The 16,096-nt window shown below is 37.2% G+C and overlaps 1 protein-coding gene across 1 annotated transcript; it reads left to right on the top strand.

Annotated features, from left to right (window-relative positions):
- Positions 1-53: 53 nt before the first annotated feature.
- On the top strand, positions 54-5,942 carry LOC113495218 (vacuolar protein sorting-associated protein 16B). Its single transcript, XM_026873841.1, has 11 exons — positions 54-206; positions 671-818; positions 1,388-1,578; positions 1,978-2,114; positions 2,447-2,474; positions 2,815-2,962; positions 3,281-3,417; positions 3,859-3,948; positions 4,483-4,638; positions 5,026-5,151; positions 5,836-5,942. Exons 1-11 carry the CDS (start codon positions 138-140, stop codon positions 5,854-5,856), a joined length of 1,251 nt encoding a protein of 416 aa, XP_026729642.1. The 5' UTR covers positions 54-137; the 3' UTR covers positions 5,857-5,942.
- Positions 5,943-16,096: the final 10,154 nt, after the last annotated feature.

Genomic DNA, 16,096 nt, shown 5'->3' with positions numbered 1-16,096 from the left:
TTATACGTAATGTTTTTATCTTGGAATAACGAAACGTGTTAAGCGTCAAGTGTCATTTGCAATTTTCATGATATTGTCAAAATTTACCAACAAAGCAGGATTTGTTTATAAATATTAGTATTAAAAACATATTCTAAATGGAAGACGATGATTATTGGAACACAAGTGAAACCAAAGCTAAAGCATTTAGTTTCGACGATGACGTAGTAAGTTATAATTTCATTTAAATAATGATTTACGTACTTTAATAGGATTGGTATTTATACTTTATTTTATTGGTATTTCACTGTATAAGCCTAAGAAACTTTGGGATACTAGAGTGTAGAATACAATTAAATGATATACAGTGTTTTAAAACATGAGCAAAAGAAAATAAACCTGAAGAGCCACACTTAAAAAATTTAATCAGTAAGTAATAATTGTGTCAATTGCAACTACTGCCTCTTAAATCGTTACAAAAGGAAAGATTTTTACCTATACTTATGTATTTGCAAGCATATTGACTATCAATTTATTTGGCAGACAAAACAAATCAATCTATTTTTTTAATATTCTGATCGCTATCCACCAAAACGAACTTTTTGTTCTATATTTATTAGCTTCTCAAGAAGTAGACCCATAATGTAATAAAATTAGGTCTAATTCTTCATACTAACTGTACCTATTCCAGCTCTCCACTCAAGAGATATTGGCTATTGGTCAGAAGTCGTACCCGGGTCAGAGTGAGGAGAGCATCTTCAGTAATGTCAGCATCACCACTGTCAAGTCTGCTGCCGTACCACTCAACAGTTTAGTGTCCTCGAAAGTCCTGGAGCTCAGTAAGTATCACTTTAAATTGTTCTGCACTGATCAGATAGGCTAATTGTTGAGTTCAACATGCAAAACAAATGTTGTGGTTTCAATTCTTATGTAGGACAAGCATTTGTGTAATCTTCAATAAAAAAAAAGCCAATCAACTTGAGTCTGGGTGTCTTTGTACATGTACTGTGACATGAATATTCATTAACTGCCCTGCAAAAAAGTATTCAATTCCTTAGTGCGGGAGTTGTTTTTTTATTGTAATTGTAATGTTGCCTAACCAGTAGTAGATAGAATGTTTAATAGAGACAAGTTATTTTTTGTTTTTTTTTTTTTATTTCATAATATATCATTCTACAGAGCATCTGACTGATAATAATTATATAGCCTTACTTATGCTAATACTTGTTCCATGGCAAGGTGACATTCAAAAAGAAATACTAAAAATCCCAAACATAGTGTGATAATAATAGACTGATCTTAACAAGTTGTAAAATGTTATTTTACTAGTGGAGAGATTTTATTATAGATATAACAAAAAAGTTTGTCTTAAATTATTACTCACCACATAATTTACAATATTTTCCAGTCCTTCTCGCCCAGTCTGGTAGATCGCCTTCGAGGGAATCAAAGCAGGAGCCAGAGGAGACAGTAGCCATGACCCTGAAGAGGCTGATGCTTGGCCGGAGCTGTTCCCTGCATGTGCATCGCAGTATGAAGAGCAAGACTGAATTGTTGGACGGAGCTCTAGCGATAGGCGATGGGAATGCTGTACTCACAGTTAGTAGCTTAGATTTTATTTATTTATTTTTGGATTTACTTATTACTTAGTATAACTATTATTATAAGCTAATGTTGTGCCAATGCTGGACAAAAGCATCCCCCCCCTTGTAACGACATATTTCTTGAAATCTCTTTCTTGTTGGAATTCCATGAAAAAATGCTGTTCAAAATGGGATTAGTAAAATCATATTTCCATTATGCCTGCCTTCTTTTCATTTATTAACAATAATAAAATTTTAAAATGTCTGTTATTTTATCTGTATCATACAAATAATTTGTATCTATTTTTTACCTCCAACTGAATTATTTTTGTTTCTATCATATTTCTTTCCATCTTATCATCTTTTTATACAACAGATAAGAATTCATATTTAATTAACTTCACTACGATTCCAGGTAGTCCTCTTCCTAATTCAGACTCTCAACAAGAAGTTGGTTTACGAGCTGCTCTCGTCACGGCCTGTTGCCCTCAACCATTACATCGCCTTCCTCCAAAACGAGGGCAAGATCACTGAACTGGCTGATTTACTGACGTAAGTATGAGTGGTTATTAAAGGTGCGATATTAAGGCCCGTATTAATAAAACTATATCAGCATAAGAGCAAGATCTTAAGTACCATTTCGACATTCCGACATATTAATATACAAATCTTTAGATGTGGTATTATGTTTGGTAATTGACGGAGTTTTGACATAAAATGTATCATTTTCGTTTTTAAAGAGTTTGTAAAACAGGTATGTACAATATATTATGTTCATAACCATGTTCCATATCAGTCAAGGTTGATTTAAAAAAAAAATATAGCCCAACCCTAATTATTTCTTAATTCAGTGAGTTTTTAATTGGGTTATTTTTTATTTACAGAATGTTGGGAAGGAGTCCAGAGGCGGCTGTGAGTATTTTAATTGTTACAGACAAGATTTTCAATATAAAACAAAAAAACTATTCATCAAAAACAAAACCCTTGTAACAATGCATAGTACTTGGTATAAAATCATTTTCAACATTGTATTTTGGAACATACTTTTATGTAAACCATTTTGTGTCCCACTACTGGGCTCAGTTGCTACACAGGGACAAGACTGTTGCATGTGGCAAGACTTCAGGGCCCCGATTCTGCTATTTTACAATGGCCGATGAATGAATTAAAATTACACTTTTCGTATAATCGGGACTTTGTCGAGCATTGGACCTTAATAGGACCTTTGTATATTCTTTATAATATCTCCTAGATGTACCAGTTTCAACACGCAGTGAAGACTCAAGGCAGCCTCGACGCTCTGCTCAGAAAGCTGACGAACCTCCTAGCGAATCACTTTGAACAGCCAGGAGTTGATCAGCATCAAGCGAAGATGATCGCTGATTATATTAAGCTGTTAGGTACTGCCTTGTAATATCCCTAAGCAAAGTTAAGCTTCTATATTAGATGAGGTAGGTTTTCTTTCTTAGATATTATATCAAAATGGTTTGGCCAATGTCCATATTATTTATTTTATTATATTTGGAAAACTTACAGCTAATAAAAAAGAATGAACAAGCTTATAGCGAAACTAAAGCCAATTAAAAGTTTCCACTGATGTTATTTTAATACTCTGATGCATTGAATACTTTAGGTTCTTTTTTACTTTTATCAGTATTTTCGTATATAATTAAGATTGATTTAATAATACGTTATGCTTATAATATATTTGTTTGTAGAATGGCAGAAGCACATAAACAAGCCGGATCTGAAGTACAGGTCCGTGCTGGAGTGGCTCGCGTACAACTGCACGCAACACTGGCACGAGGGCGCCGGAAACGCCATGTCGCCGCTCACGCTTTGTCAGAGGCATCAGGTAACGTCATCATCCTAGCCTGATTCCAATTATGTTGGGGTCAGCTTCCAGTCTAACCAGATGCAGCTAAGTTCCAGTGTTTTACAAGGAGCGACTGCCTATCTGGCCTCCTCAGCCCATTTACCTGGGTCACACGATGCTCCCTTAGTCAGACTGGTTGTCAGATCTTTCTAGCTTTTCTGATTACCCATAATGATGGTCAAAGATGTGTAAATAACAGCAAAGACCCACAATTTAACGTGACTGCCCCTAGAAACTCGTCATGACATAGATGGTCACCCACCGTATCAAGTTTAGGTGTGTGATTGATGATTGATCACCTGTGATGTGTGATTGATGACTGATGAAGAAGATTGAGCTTCGCTCATTTGTTTTGTGTAATGAGTTATACATATAACAATATCTTGATTTCTCTTTACATGATATTTAATTCTATTTCAGATCAGTCCACTACAATATGACTGGGTGGTGCTCAATGTTCACGCTAAGAGCGGCAAATGGGATATCGTTGAATCTCTCTTTACTAAAAAAGTAAGTAAATGAAATCTAAAAAGCCTTCCAGCTTCTATTATGAAATACGCGTTTAAGTTTATTCCTATTCATACTCTTCCTCTATTCATGTTTTTTCTGGTTTAGCCTCAAAACTTCTGAACTGATTTCAATGAAATTGTCATACAGGACAATCTATTTATTTATTACCGATTATTTTAAATCCATTAGTCTGGTTTATACCTATTTTTAGAAAAATCATCTTTTTGCGAGCGCAAGTTATTTTCCGTTATTGTCTGATTTTCAAATTTTTCTTTTAAGTAAAATGTTGCATTTTGGTTATAGTTTGTTTTAAACAAAATCGTAATCGAGTCACTAAACGGCGGAAAATCTTAACACCGCCATTCAGAATTTAATGAAAAACGTACAGCGCCATCTATCGACTTAGGTGTCAACTAACTGCTTGACGATCTGACATACACTGAACAACCTTATTCATTAAGTTATCTTCATAACCCCGCCGACTAAGTCGCGACCAACATCAAATCAAACTAAAAACTCTCATTATATTCACAGGACTGGCTAGGCCGTACAACAGTGTCATCTCACATACCAATAGAAACTCTCTTGGCACGTTTGAGCGAGTTGCAAGCAAGCAAGCGACTCTTAGCGACGTGCGTCAACAAAATAGCGGGCAACGATGATAGATTGCGGCTGGCGCATATGTATAAGGTAATTATATAAAACTGCTAGTCGAACTCGCAAAATTAAAAAAAAAACGCAATGTGTCACCAGGCTGAATCTCATAAACTGTGAGCGAGACGGCTTAAATTTTTCTAGATGCATGTATTTCAATTGCTGTAATAACTAAATATACACGGGTGGTTTATTTTTTTTTTCTGTTCTAACAACGAAAAATAAAATAAGGATCGAAGTTAAATGTTGCTATGGTCAGCTATTATGTTTTTTGAGTGACATATAATTTTGCGAGTACCTTCAAATTCGTTTATCGCAGCAACGAACTTAATAACTTCCAATAAAAATTGACAATCCAGAGACTTGTTATTACTTCTGTGTAAAAGTATTAAAAACCTTTCATAATCTCCCCCCCCCCCACAGATACATTCCGTGGTGATAGAAACTCTAGCCAAGCAGAAGGACCGGACGGCCCTCACCAACTACAAGATGACTCTCAATCCTCAATCTGAGGAGTACATCCTAGCAGAGAACACACTAAGAGATGCTGTAAGTATTACAAAAATATTACTACAATATGAAGAACAAATGACTGGCCTGTTGGTCTAGTGGTTGGTGGCACTGACTGCAATACCGGAGGTCGTGGGTTCGATTCCCACCCAAGACAATTTTTTGTGTTATCAGCACTTAGCTAAAATAATTACGTACAAAAAAAGCTTAGCTTTGAAAAAAATTGACCACATCTCTGCCGGCTGGGAGTCGACGAGGCTACGTTCAATGTCAATGAAATACAGCGAACAATGAGTACACGAGGAAAGTGTCCCAAATAAGAATGAATATTTTAATGTTCGTAAAATTATCTGATAGTCTGACGTTTTCCAAGACATTTAAATTATCTTGCTTATAGAAGAAAATAGTTTAGCTTGCATACTAGTCCTGAGTCTGGGTGTCAGGTGCATGTGACTTATATATGTTAGAACAGTTAATTAGTTGATATCTTTGATAACAATATTGACATCATTTTTAAGCCCCGACGTGAAAAGAGGGATGTTCTAAGATTGACGTGTCTGTCTGCCTGTGTGACCGATTTCAATTTAGTTTGGTGAATTATTATTATGAGCGACTATTCTTACATATTTTTGATAAAAATCGGTTGAGCCGTTTAAAAGTTATGGGCGGTGAAAGTTTGACTGTTGTAGTATTTTTTTTAATTTTCTTTTTCTTTTTTTTCAGTCCATTAAATGGAAGAATTGATGAAAACAAGAAATATGTGATCGAAATGACGTAATTTCTCAAGGACAAGAAAATATTACAAATATAATAAATCAATAATATGTAAATTAATTTAAGATACAATCTACATTATATGATTAAGTTATAATATTTTTTATTAATAAAAAGTCTTATCGAATTTATTTATATTTTGTTTTACTTCCTACTTATATAGCTGCTAGAAATAATTTGAATAACAATAACAGGTATAATATAAAAAAAGTACGAACTTCTCGCTAAATCAAACCCACTGAGCACGTGGGTTTGATTCCCGCGCAGGACAAGCATTAAATTTGTGTGATCTACGAATGCTTGGCCTGAGTCTGGGTGTATTGAATGCTTGTAAAAACCCCTGCGACACAAGGATTAAATCCCTAATGCGGCGTCATGAAATGGAGAGAAAAGAAAAGCTCTGGTAAAGCGATCCAAGACGAAAATAAACATTAACATTTATTACTGTTAAATAATATGTTAACGTTTTAGACTGGTTCATAACAAAAACATTGTGATTGATTAGGATTGTCTTGCGAAAATATACCTTAAGTCTGTACCGTAAGGTTCAGTTTTGCACTTGAAGAAGTCGATGTTTCTTGTGTAACACACTTATCAATTTAAAATACAGTTGTAGAAAAACGAATCTTAAGTTCTAGGCTTATGGTTGACTTTTTAATTACGTAATTAGATTTGTAAACAGTAGACTATGAGCTTAAGGAATCATACATTTTAATGCGGGTTTTCCGTTTGCGGTATTAACTATGTCACGAGGATGGTTAAATTGTTTGCTTAATTATGCAAAAGCGAACCTACCTACCTAACATTTTTTAATTTTTATGAACCAAATTCAAGAGTGAGGTTTCAATTCGACTGATGTTTTAATGCGGACTAAGCACTAGCTCCCAAACTTCTTAAAGTGAAACTGTTACAATTGTGGGAGCGAGACAGCGCACTAAACTGCATAGAGTGCCGTCTCTCTTTCACACCTACAGTAATAGATGGATAGAATATTCTTTATTGCACACCACATAAGTACAAGATTTATATTATTACTTTCAGACGTGATGGCCACTAGTTTCCACAGCCATGTAACCCATATTCTTGCAAATAAATATCTTTGTCTTTGGGAGCCTTAATTTGAGAAATGGTAAAACTCCAGGGGCCTGCCGGCTGTACCGGGTCAGCGGGATTGTCCGAAAGGATACACGTAGGGCAGGGGTAAGGAACGTGGGTGGGTATTAGTCAGTGGAAGTCTGACAAACCCTTTCCGCTTAACCCAAGGCGAAAGGAGTCATTTGAAGATAACCCATATGAAAAAAGGGTGCGTGGAAAAGAGATGCCCGTCTACACCGTGGATAGTGCTGTCACGCTTCCAGAAACATAAGATGTTACTTTAAGGAGTGCCTCTAAACAAGCATATTCCTATCTTTTACCTCGTAAGTTTGCAGGCACCTAAAACTAAACCCAATTGCATAACAACATCAAAGGAATTACACACGTTATTGATAAGATTGTCAGAAGTAGATACAAGATTAGTCGTTACGGAATATTTTTAAACAATTTAAGTGTATTGTTAACTATATAATGATAACTGTCGTTATAAACATATATCATATAATATTGTAACGGTGAGGGCCGCACAGGTAGGCTGTGCGGACCGTTAACGTTTTAGGGAGAAAGAAAACCAGAGGTAGATCTCAAAAAGGTCTTTAATGGAACTAGGTCCGGCTAGGTCGCGGGTTTGTGGCACAGGTAATCAAGTCCTCGCTTTTATATGAGAGAGGGGGTACCGTCCCTGGGGGGTCCACGTAGGGTGCCCGGTGAGCTGGCTGAAGCTGGCTGAAGCTGCACGGAAGCTGGCTGAAGATGGCTGAGCGGCCCGGTGAGCGGGCTGAAGCTGGCTGAGCGGCACGGAAGCTGGCTGAAGATGGCTGAGCGGCCCGGTGAGCGGGCTGAGGCTGGCTGAGCGGCACGGTAGCTGGCTGAAGCTGCCCAGAAGCTGGGGTCGCTGGCGTGACAACGGCCGCGGCCACCAGTAGATGCTTAGCTGCCGGCTGGAGAGCGGGACCCGCAGAAGGTAGTGGGACGGCGGTAACCCGTAGGGTGACCCCTGGAAGCGTGCATAGAGGTGCGTAGGTTAGCGGTGCCGAAGATGTTGGCCCGCATGCGGTGTGGATGCTCCCCTAGTGGTCCCCAGGGCAGCACAGAGGCAGGGAAAGGGAAAGCTCACACATCGCAGCGGTTTACAAGGCAGATGGGTGCAATGACACGTGCTCAAGGCTGATGCAATAAAGTGCTTACACTATCCAGAGCTCATTTTAGCCTTTAAAGGGGTGGCAGGAGGCTAGTAACAGCTGAAGGCACACTGAGTATTCACTTAACACTATTGAGAACAAGGGCAATGCAGCCCGCATGCATGGGATAACCTAAGACCGCGTGGTCGGCCAAGGCAAGCGAAACAGAACAAGCAGAATGGGATTAAATATGTGAAAATTAATATGAAGTAGGTTATCCCGTACACGGCACACACTTAGTTTAGCAATATACATAGAAACTCACCCAAGATTGGGGTATAATTACATCTTAGGAGTCGTGGCAGCAGCCGCCAGTTATGGCGATCGAGAGGGAATGTGACGTAGCCTCTCACATCTTGACGTTTAGGCACTAGGGTGGACCACTGTCGCCGCGTCCATGGACAATTAGTAAGTTGGCCATAGACGCGACGTTAAAATGAAAATGAATTTCACTAACCACCCACTAGCTACTTATTGATAGATTGAAGATAAAGAAGTAAAATATATAAGTTATGTTTGTGATTAGGGCTTATTTAGAGAGTAATCAACCGCTCTGTAGGATACCAAAGGTGTAGGACCTTTAGTATAAATAGTAGAATATTTAAATTATGTTTGTGATTAGGGCTTATTTTAAGAGTAATCAACCGCTCTGTAGGATACCAAAGGTGTAGGACCTTTAGTATAAATAGTAGAATATTTAAATTATGTTTGTGATTAGGGCTTATTTTAAGAGTAATCAACCGCTCTGAAGGATACCAAAGGTGTAGGACCTTTAGTATAAATAGTAGAATATTTAAATTATGTTTGTAATACAATGTATGGGGTAGGCCATCATCATATAAACTATTGGAGTAGACCAATAGGTGTAAATAAGAGGAGTAGCTATGTGTAATAGTAGTGGGTGGGTATAGTAGAATTAGATTTTTCTATTGTGTATGTTTAGCTATTATCAATGTAGTTTTAGTTCTGTCAAATCAAGTATTTAGTTGAGGTAGGTAGTTTAAAATATTTAGGGTGAAGTCAGTTTGAGATATTTTTTATAGTTAAATAATTAAGTTAAGCATGTTTACATTTTTCTTAAGGTAAGTGTTGAAGTTATTCTTTACAGTTAATTAGTTTGGAACAAGTAACCTTATTAAGTTTTAAGTTTTATTTAAAGTGAAATAGTTAAAAGTCTATTAATTAATTCATTTGTTTTCTAAGTTCTATACAAGTGTCAGTTACTCCACCTCTGATAAGTACTTCATAGGCAAGTTCAGCTTTTCTTAGGTGAATAAAATTGATTGGGTGAGTTCCCATTTTATACAACAAGAACCGATGAGTGGTAGTTAACAATTGGAACTGATTAGATTATAACCAATTACACAGTTGAGTGTTACAACACAGACTTACAGAATTAATGAAATATTTTGATAATTACAGTATCAGTTATAAGGATAACCAATCAGAACAATTATTGAGATTAATTAATTAATTATAGTATTGATTCTTAGTTAAACATTAATTATAATCTTTAATTAATTATTAATAAATTATAGTGTTAGATTATATTATGTTCATTAAATTAAATTATTATATTAGATTATAGTTGAATTTAAATAATACCGCTGCGATGCAGCCAAGCGACAACCTAAGTACCTGTGCCAGTAAAGATTGGGCGCCACTGTAACGGTGAGGGCCGCACAGGTAGGCTGTGCGGACCGTTAACGTTTTAGGGAGAAAGAAAACCAGAGGTAGATCTCAAAAAGGTCTTTAATGGAACTAGGTCCGGCTAGGTCGCGGGTTTGTGGCACAGGTAATCAAGTCCTCGCTTTTATATGAGAGAGGGGGTACCGTCCCTGGGGGGTCCACGTAGGGTGCCCGGTGAGCTGGCTGAAGCTGGCTGAAGCTGCACGGAAGCTGGCTGAAGATGGCTGAGCGGCCCGGTGAGCGGGCTGAAGCTGGCTGAGCGGCACGGAAGCTGGCTGAAGATGGCTGAGCGGCCCGGTGAGCGGGCTGAGGCTGGCTGAGCGGCACGGTAGCTGGCTGAAGCTGCCCAGAAGCTGGGGTCGCTGGCGTGACAACGGCCGCGGCCACCAGTAGATGCTTAGCTGCCGGCTGGAGAGCGGGACCCGCAGAAGGTAGTGGGACGGCGGTAACCCGTAGGGTGACCCCTGGAAGCGTGCATAGAGGTGCGTAGGTTAGCGGTGCCGAAGATGTTGGCCCGCATGCGGTGTGGATGCTCCCCTAGTGGTCCCCAGGGCAGCACAGAGGCAGGGAAAGGGAAAGCTCACACATCGCAGCGGTTTACAAGGCAGATGGGTGCAATGACACGTGCTCAAGGCTGATGCAATAAAGTGCTTACACTATCCAGAGCTCATTTTAGCCTTTAAAGGGGTGGCAGGAGGCTAGTAACAGCTGAAGGCACACTGAGTATTCACTTAACACTATTGAGAACAAGGGCAATGCAGCCCGCATGCATGGGATAACCTAAGACCGCGTGGTCGGCCAAGGCAAGCGAAACAGAACAAGCAGAATGGGATTAAATATGTGAAAATTAATATGAAGTAGGTTATCCCGTACACGGCACACACTTAGTTTAGCAATATACATAGAAACTCACCCAAGATTGGGGTATAATTACATCTTAGGAGTCGTGGCAGCAGCCGCCAGTTATGGCGATCGAGAGGGAATGTGACGTAGCCTCTCACATCTTGACGTTTAGGCACTAGGGTGGACCACTGTCGCCGCGTCCATGGACAATTAGTAAGTTGGCCATAGACGCGACGTTACAATATAGGTTTCATAAAACAGTAAAAAATCTAACAAATTATCGGAAAATTTGATCGTGTGCAAAGGAATCCTTGTGCCGATTTTTGCCAGATGTTGATGAGTGGAGTATGTTTCTGGCTGTAGCATTGTATATCACAAAATAATAAGCACATTTGGATTTGTGTGATACATTCAGGTAGATTTCATTTGAGACAGCTTTTCGCTATGATAAAAAAATCTTCAAAAGTACAAAAAAGGTATCCATCTAAATAGGGCTTAGGTATAAGGTTAAAAACCTTCAAATTATTTAAATACTAAAATGAAATTAAATCATTTCTCTGTATTGCTGTGTATTATTTTGAGAACGCTGGAGTCTTTCCTATCTGACTACCCTGAGAAGAAATGTCGAAACAAAATCAGGGGTCGCTAATAATTTTAAAATGCGAGTATAAGCATATAAACTAACTCAGAGTATTTTCTGGCCTTTTAAGGAAAGTATTTATCTATTTTGTAGATATCATCATCGCAATATTAATTTTCCTTGAAATTATGTAAATAATAAATGACAATCTATGTTATCTTCTCTCACCGTTAGACACTGGCCTTCGAGCTAACCAAGCGTGGATTTGGCAATGAATTGTCAATAGTACCGACCTACCTAGTATTTACATAGTCGATAAATAGTGCATGGAATAAAATAAAATGTGTTTTCTGTATTTTTAGTGTCATAAACTGTACTGGGCCCTAATTCTGCTATTTAAAATGGCTGATGAATGAATGAAATTTGACTTAAAATGACAATTTTCGTGTTCTCTTAAACATTTTTCTACACAATAATTGGAACTCAAGGTCAATACAATTAACTTCCAATTATTGTATTGGCAAAATGCTTTACTGAAGAGAATAGGAATAATTTCAAATTTAATCCAATTGCCATTAATTCACCGGCCATTGTAAAATAGCAGAATCGGAGCCCTGATTAACTTCGACTAACCTATGCCAAAGGGACATTATGGAGAAACGTCATATTCGCATCAACACGGGCTTTTCTTTTTCCTTTCTACTGTATACTACGTACCTATTTTGCATCCGCGACTCTGGGGAATTTCATTCCTGTTGTTCTTGGATGATGGTTATGGTATAAAAAAAAAACAATTTTAAACTGTAAACTACTGTGAAACGCCTCAATGCCTAAAAAATCTTAACTGGCAGGTGTGTACGCCTAGAGCGAGCCCATGGCTCTGGCTCAAGGTAGCTGAAAGGGCCCGGGGTGTTTTAGCCGGTAAGAGTCCGACATATCCCTACGCGGTGCCCTCAGCGTGGTTTGAAGTCATTAGCGTTTCACCCCGGCAAAAAAGGTGTGTGTTGTAAAGGGTTCAGCTAGCATGAAATATTTCATTAATGTTAAAGTGGTATCACACGAATTGGACATGTCTAGTCATTTTATCTATACACTATCTAACCGAAAACAAACATTGATAAACAAACGATAGGGATTAACTATTCAGGGCGTGTCCCCTACCTATTTCACTAGTAGATACGCATATAGGTCGAATGTATCCATAGGGTTGTAACTTCCTATGTTAATAATGATTTTAAAGATTAGGTCATTTGTCTAAGTACTTAAGTATGTTCATCAGGTTTTTGGTAAAGTGTTTACTATGCCACTACCAATACCTCGTTTATTTATTTATTAAAAATAAGCACACCAACAATACAATCACCCAATGTTATACAAAACCTCAATAATCAAACAATTAATAATGACCTAGAGGCCGTGTGTTAGCGGGAAATCGGTAATCATTAACCAAGAGTTTAATAGTAATAATTGATTTCTTATAAATACACATAGGTGACTAAAATTTAGGTCTGCTAGTCTTTTAAAATACAGCTGCATTTTATAAATTAACACACGGTCTCTCAAATCGAGTTCAAACTGAGTCATACTTGTATTTTGATGATCGGCGGCACTCTGCTTTGAATCTTATGTAATTGTGTATACGGCCACTGTCTAACTTACACACTGCCAGTATTCTATGCATTTAATGATATAAACCTTAAATACTTATCAGTACACGTTTCGCTGTTACAGTTTTGTTTTTTTTTTTAACTATAGCTACTTGAGTCACATGCCACACTTTCTCGCCTCCCAAAACACTTATACATTTGTGTACCTACATAGTGATTTTTTTTTCAACATTACCCTAAGCGCGTCTGACATTTAAACAACAAATAAATAACCACAGGTTATAAAGAAAACTCACACAGTAAATTACAATAATTTATTACTACGCTTCATCTTCGCACCCACAACACCCGTCATCGACTTCAACGCCGCACATTCTTAACAAGAACACACATAATGTGACACACAACAGACATCTTAAGATCTTGCCGCAGCCTCCGCAACCACAGCTGCACGAACAACACATTTTTATAAAGTATTTAGACGAAAATCACTGAGAAAACACTTTTGGTCTCTTAAAACTTTTTAAGAATTATTTTGTTCCAAATTAACGTAGTCTTTTGTTTCTTTCGTCTGCAACTTTGTTCTATAATTCACTGGTTTTTTTTCTGTATCCCTGTGACGCAGATTTTACGTACTTGTGACTAATTTATAGTATTGTTAATTAAAACTAGCCACAGTTACTCGCTACCGCGGACTGCGTTAGAATGATTCATTGTATAGTCAATACAGCCTTGTATTTAGTTTTGTGTTATCTGTTATCAACGCTATCACCTATTCGTGTTTGCGACAGGTGTATCTATGTTGTATAAAGATTTTTTTGAGGAAATGTTCAGTTATGAATATTTTTTCCTGTTATAAATGACGTTTCTTAGAAAGAAATCTAAGTACGTTACCTGCCTGTCTTGGTAGAGTGATTTTGGTATGATGTTTTTATTTAAAGTATACTTTAATTTACGCTAAATTAATTTAAGGGGGATCTTGGAAAATAGTGGGTAAAAAGCCGTGCTATGTGCTATTCAGAATGTCAGCTGACACCATACCAAATTTCATCAAAATTGGTTGAGTCATTTAAGGGTTAAAGAGTAACAAACATAAATATCTTCATAGAATCGTTAGCGTTTGTAGTTTTAGGAAGAATTTGGATTACGTGACCTAAACAGCGATTAAAACCTTTTTTAATCGAATTCTAATTTTAGTTGGATTCAAAATCACTGTTGCTCTACTTCGTAAGCATACGTGATAAAGTTTTCGGTGCAGCTGTGACCATTCTATAGCTACGCGTAAATAAGTACTTGATGAATCACTGTTTATCTTTCCAATAAGGCTATAACACCGGTAATGCATGGTGAGTCATTGTAATTTTAGTATAAGTTAATGACACATAAGATGCTAATAAACTCGTACATTAAGATACGAAAAAAATGTTATCCTACTAATATTATAACGAGAAAGTTTGTATGTATGGAAGTCGTGAGCTTGAGAAGGTTTTTAGTGCTTCACCGTATTATTATGTTTTATTTTTCTTTCACATATTGAATGCTCCACAAATAGGAATAGGCAAACCTATGCCCGTGGCGCCATCTTTGGTTAAACAGCGAATTAGTGTAACAAATGTAAACTATTTAAACAATCTAAATAAAAACTTAAAACAACGAACTTTGACTATTCTTTCGAATTCTTTTTAAATTCTGACATAATAACAATTCTTCAAATACAAATGACGCATTATCACCAAAACTGAATTATTTAACAGCAAATACCAGCTCACAAAACCATTTGAAGTACCATGATATAAAGTACCTACATTTTGATCTACAATCTACAGACAGCAAATTCCCCCTGTGACAATGGTATTTGAAACGGCTCCCCAGTCCGAGGCTAACTACCCAACATGTGCAGAAGGGCCCTGTCTCCCCTCAACCATGGAAGATGAAGATGTAACCTGGATGGAGGACTGGGAAGACATTAATGTGCTGTTGCAACTTCTGTGGTAGCTTAAGGTGTATCTTTTGTTTTACCGCGATTGCCTACGTGTTTCATTTGTGCGGGATTGAGTGTGATTGCGCTTGTTGGAAATGCCATTGCTGTGGGGAAGTTGATGATTGATTTATTAAATTTATTGGAGTTTTTTTGGGTTTTTTTTTCTTGTAGTTATAGTCAGCCAGTTGAAAGAGTAAAGTTGCCCTGTCAGGCAGGTAAGTTTCAGTACCTTTTTATGACATAATAAGAAAATGATCAGACGGATGACCTGGGCCCCAATTCTGCTATTTTACAATGGCCGACGAATGAATGGCAATCGAATTAAATTTGAAATTATTCCTATTCTCGTAAGCATTTTGTCAATATAATAATTGGAACTTAATTGTATTGACCTCTTTTGGCTAAAAATAATTCCTTCACGTATCAAAGATAAGATATTGTGTAATTTGTAAAGAGCCGTAAATAAATTATTGAAATTAAATAAATAGAAAACAGGTTAAGCTTAAACCTTGCATTAACAATCCACCTGATTTGTCTTACTTCTGTTACTGTTTACAAAAGTAGGTAGGTACAAATATAATTATGATAACAAAATCAATAAAAAAACATTCATGCAATGAATAAATGAAACAAAATTTATTTAACAACCACATCACCCAATACAAAAAAGGGCTAACCAAAAATTTACAATTATCAATCCAAAGGCAGGCCCAAGGCTATCAATGATAATTTAGCCTCAATCGTGATAATTCCGTTGGACTTTAGTCCATATCGCCTTCACAGCAGTCTTCGCACCATTCATCTAGACCGCATAGCCTTAGGCAATAGATGCAACACCAGACACAGCATATGCAACGTAGGAAACGACAACACCCCCCATGACAGCAACAACACATTACAAAACCATTTACAATCAACAAGAATTCGTAAAAATATTTTTCGTGAACATTTCACACCGTTTCGGAGATTTTGAAATAAAATTTCATTTTATATTTATAATTATCTGATTATCCTTAAAAATGTGTAAAATCATTTGGAAGGATAAATGACAGTGTCATGTTGACATACCTACTTCGGGGGCAAAGATAAATTAAATTTTCGACTACATTTTTCTTAATTGCCCATAACGGAATTGAACTAAAATTAAAAAAAAAACTAAAAACCTGCAGAAATTCGTCTCCTTCTCTCTTTTTCCCGAATCATCATCATCATTATCAGCCCATATTCATCCACT

The sequence above is a fragment of the Trichoplusia ni genome, chromosome 6 (genome assembly GCF_003590095.1).
Source record: "Trichoplusia ni isolate ovarian cell line Hi5 chromosome 6, tn1, whole genome shotgun sequence".
NCBI classification, from domain to species: domain Eukaryota; kingdom Metazoa; phylum Arthropoda; class Insecta; order Lepidoptera; family Noctuidae; genus Trichoplusia; species Trichoplusia ni.
This window is presented reverse-complemented; position numbering and strand designations above follow the sequence as displayed.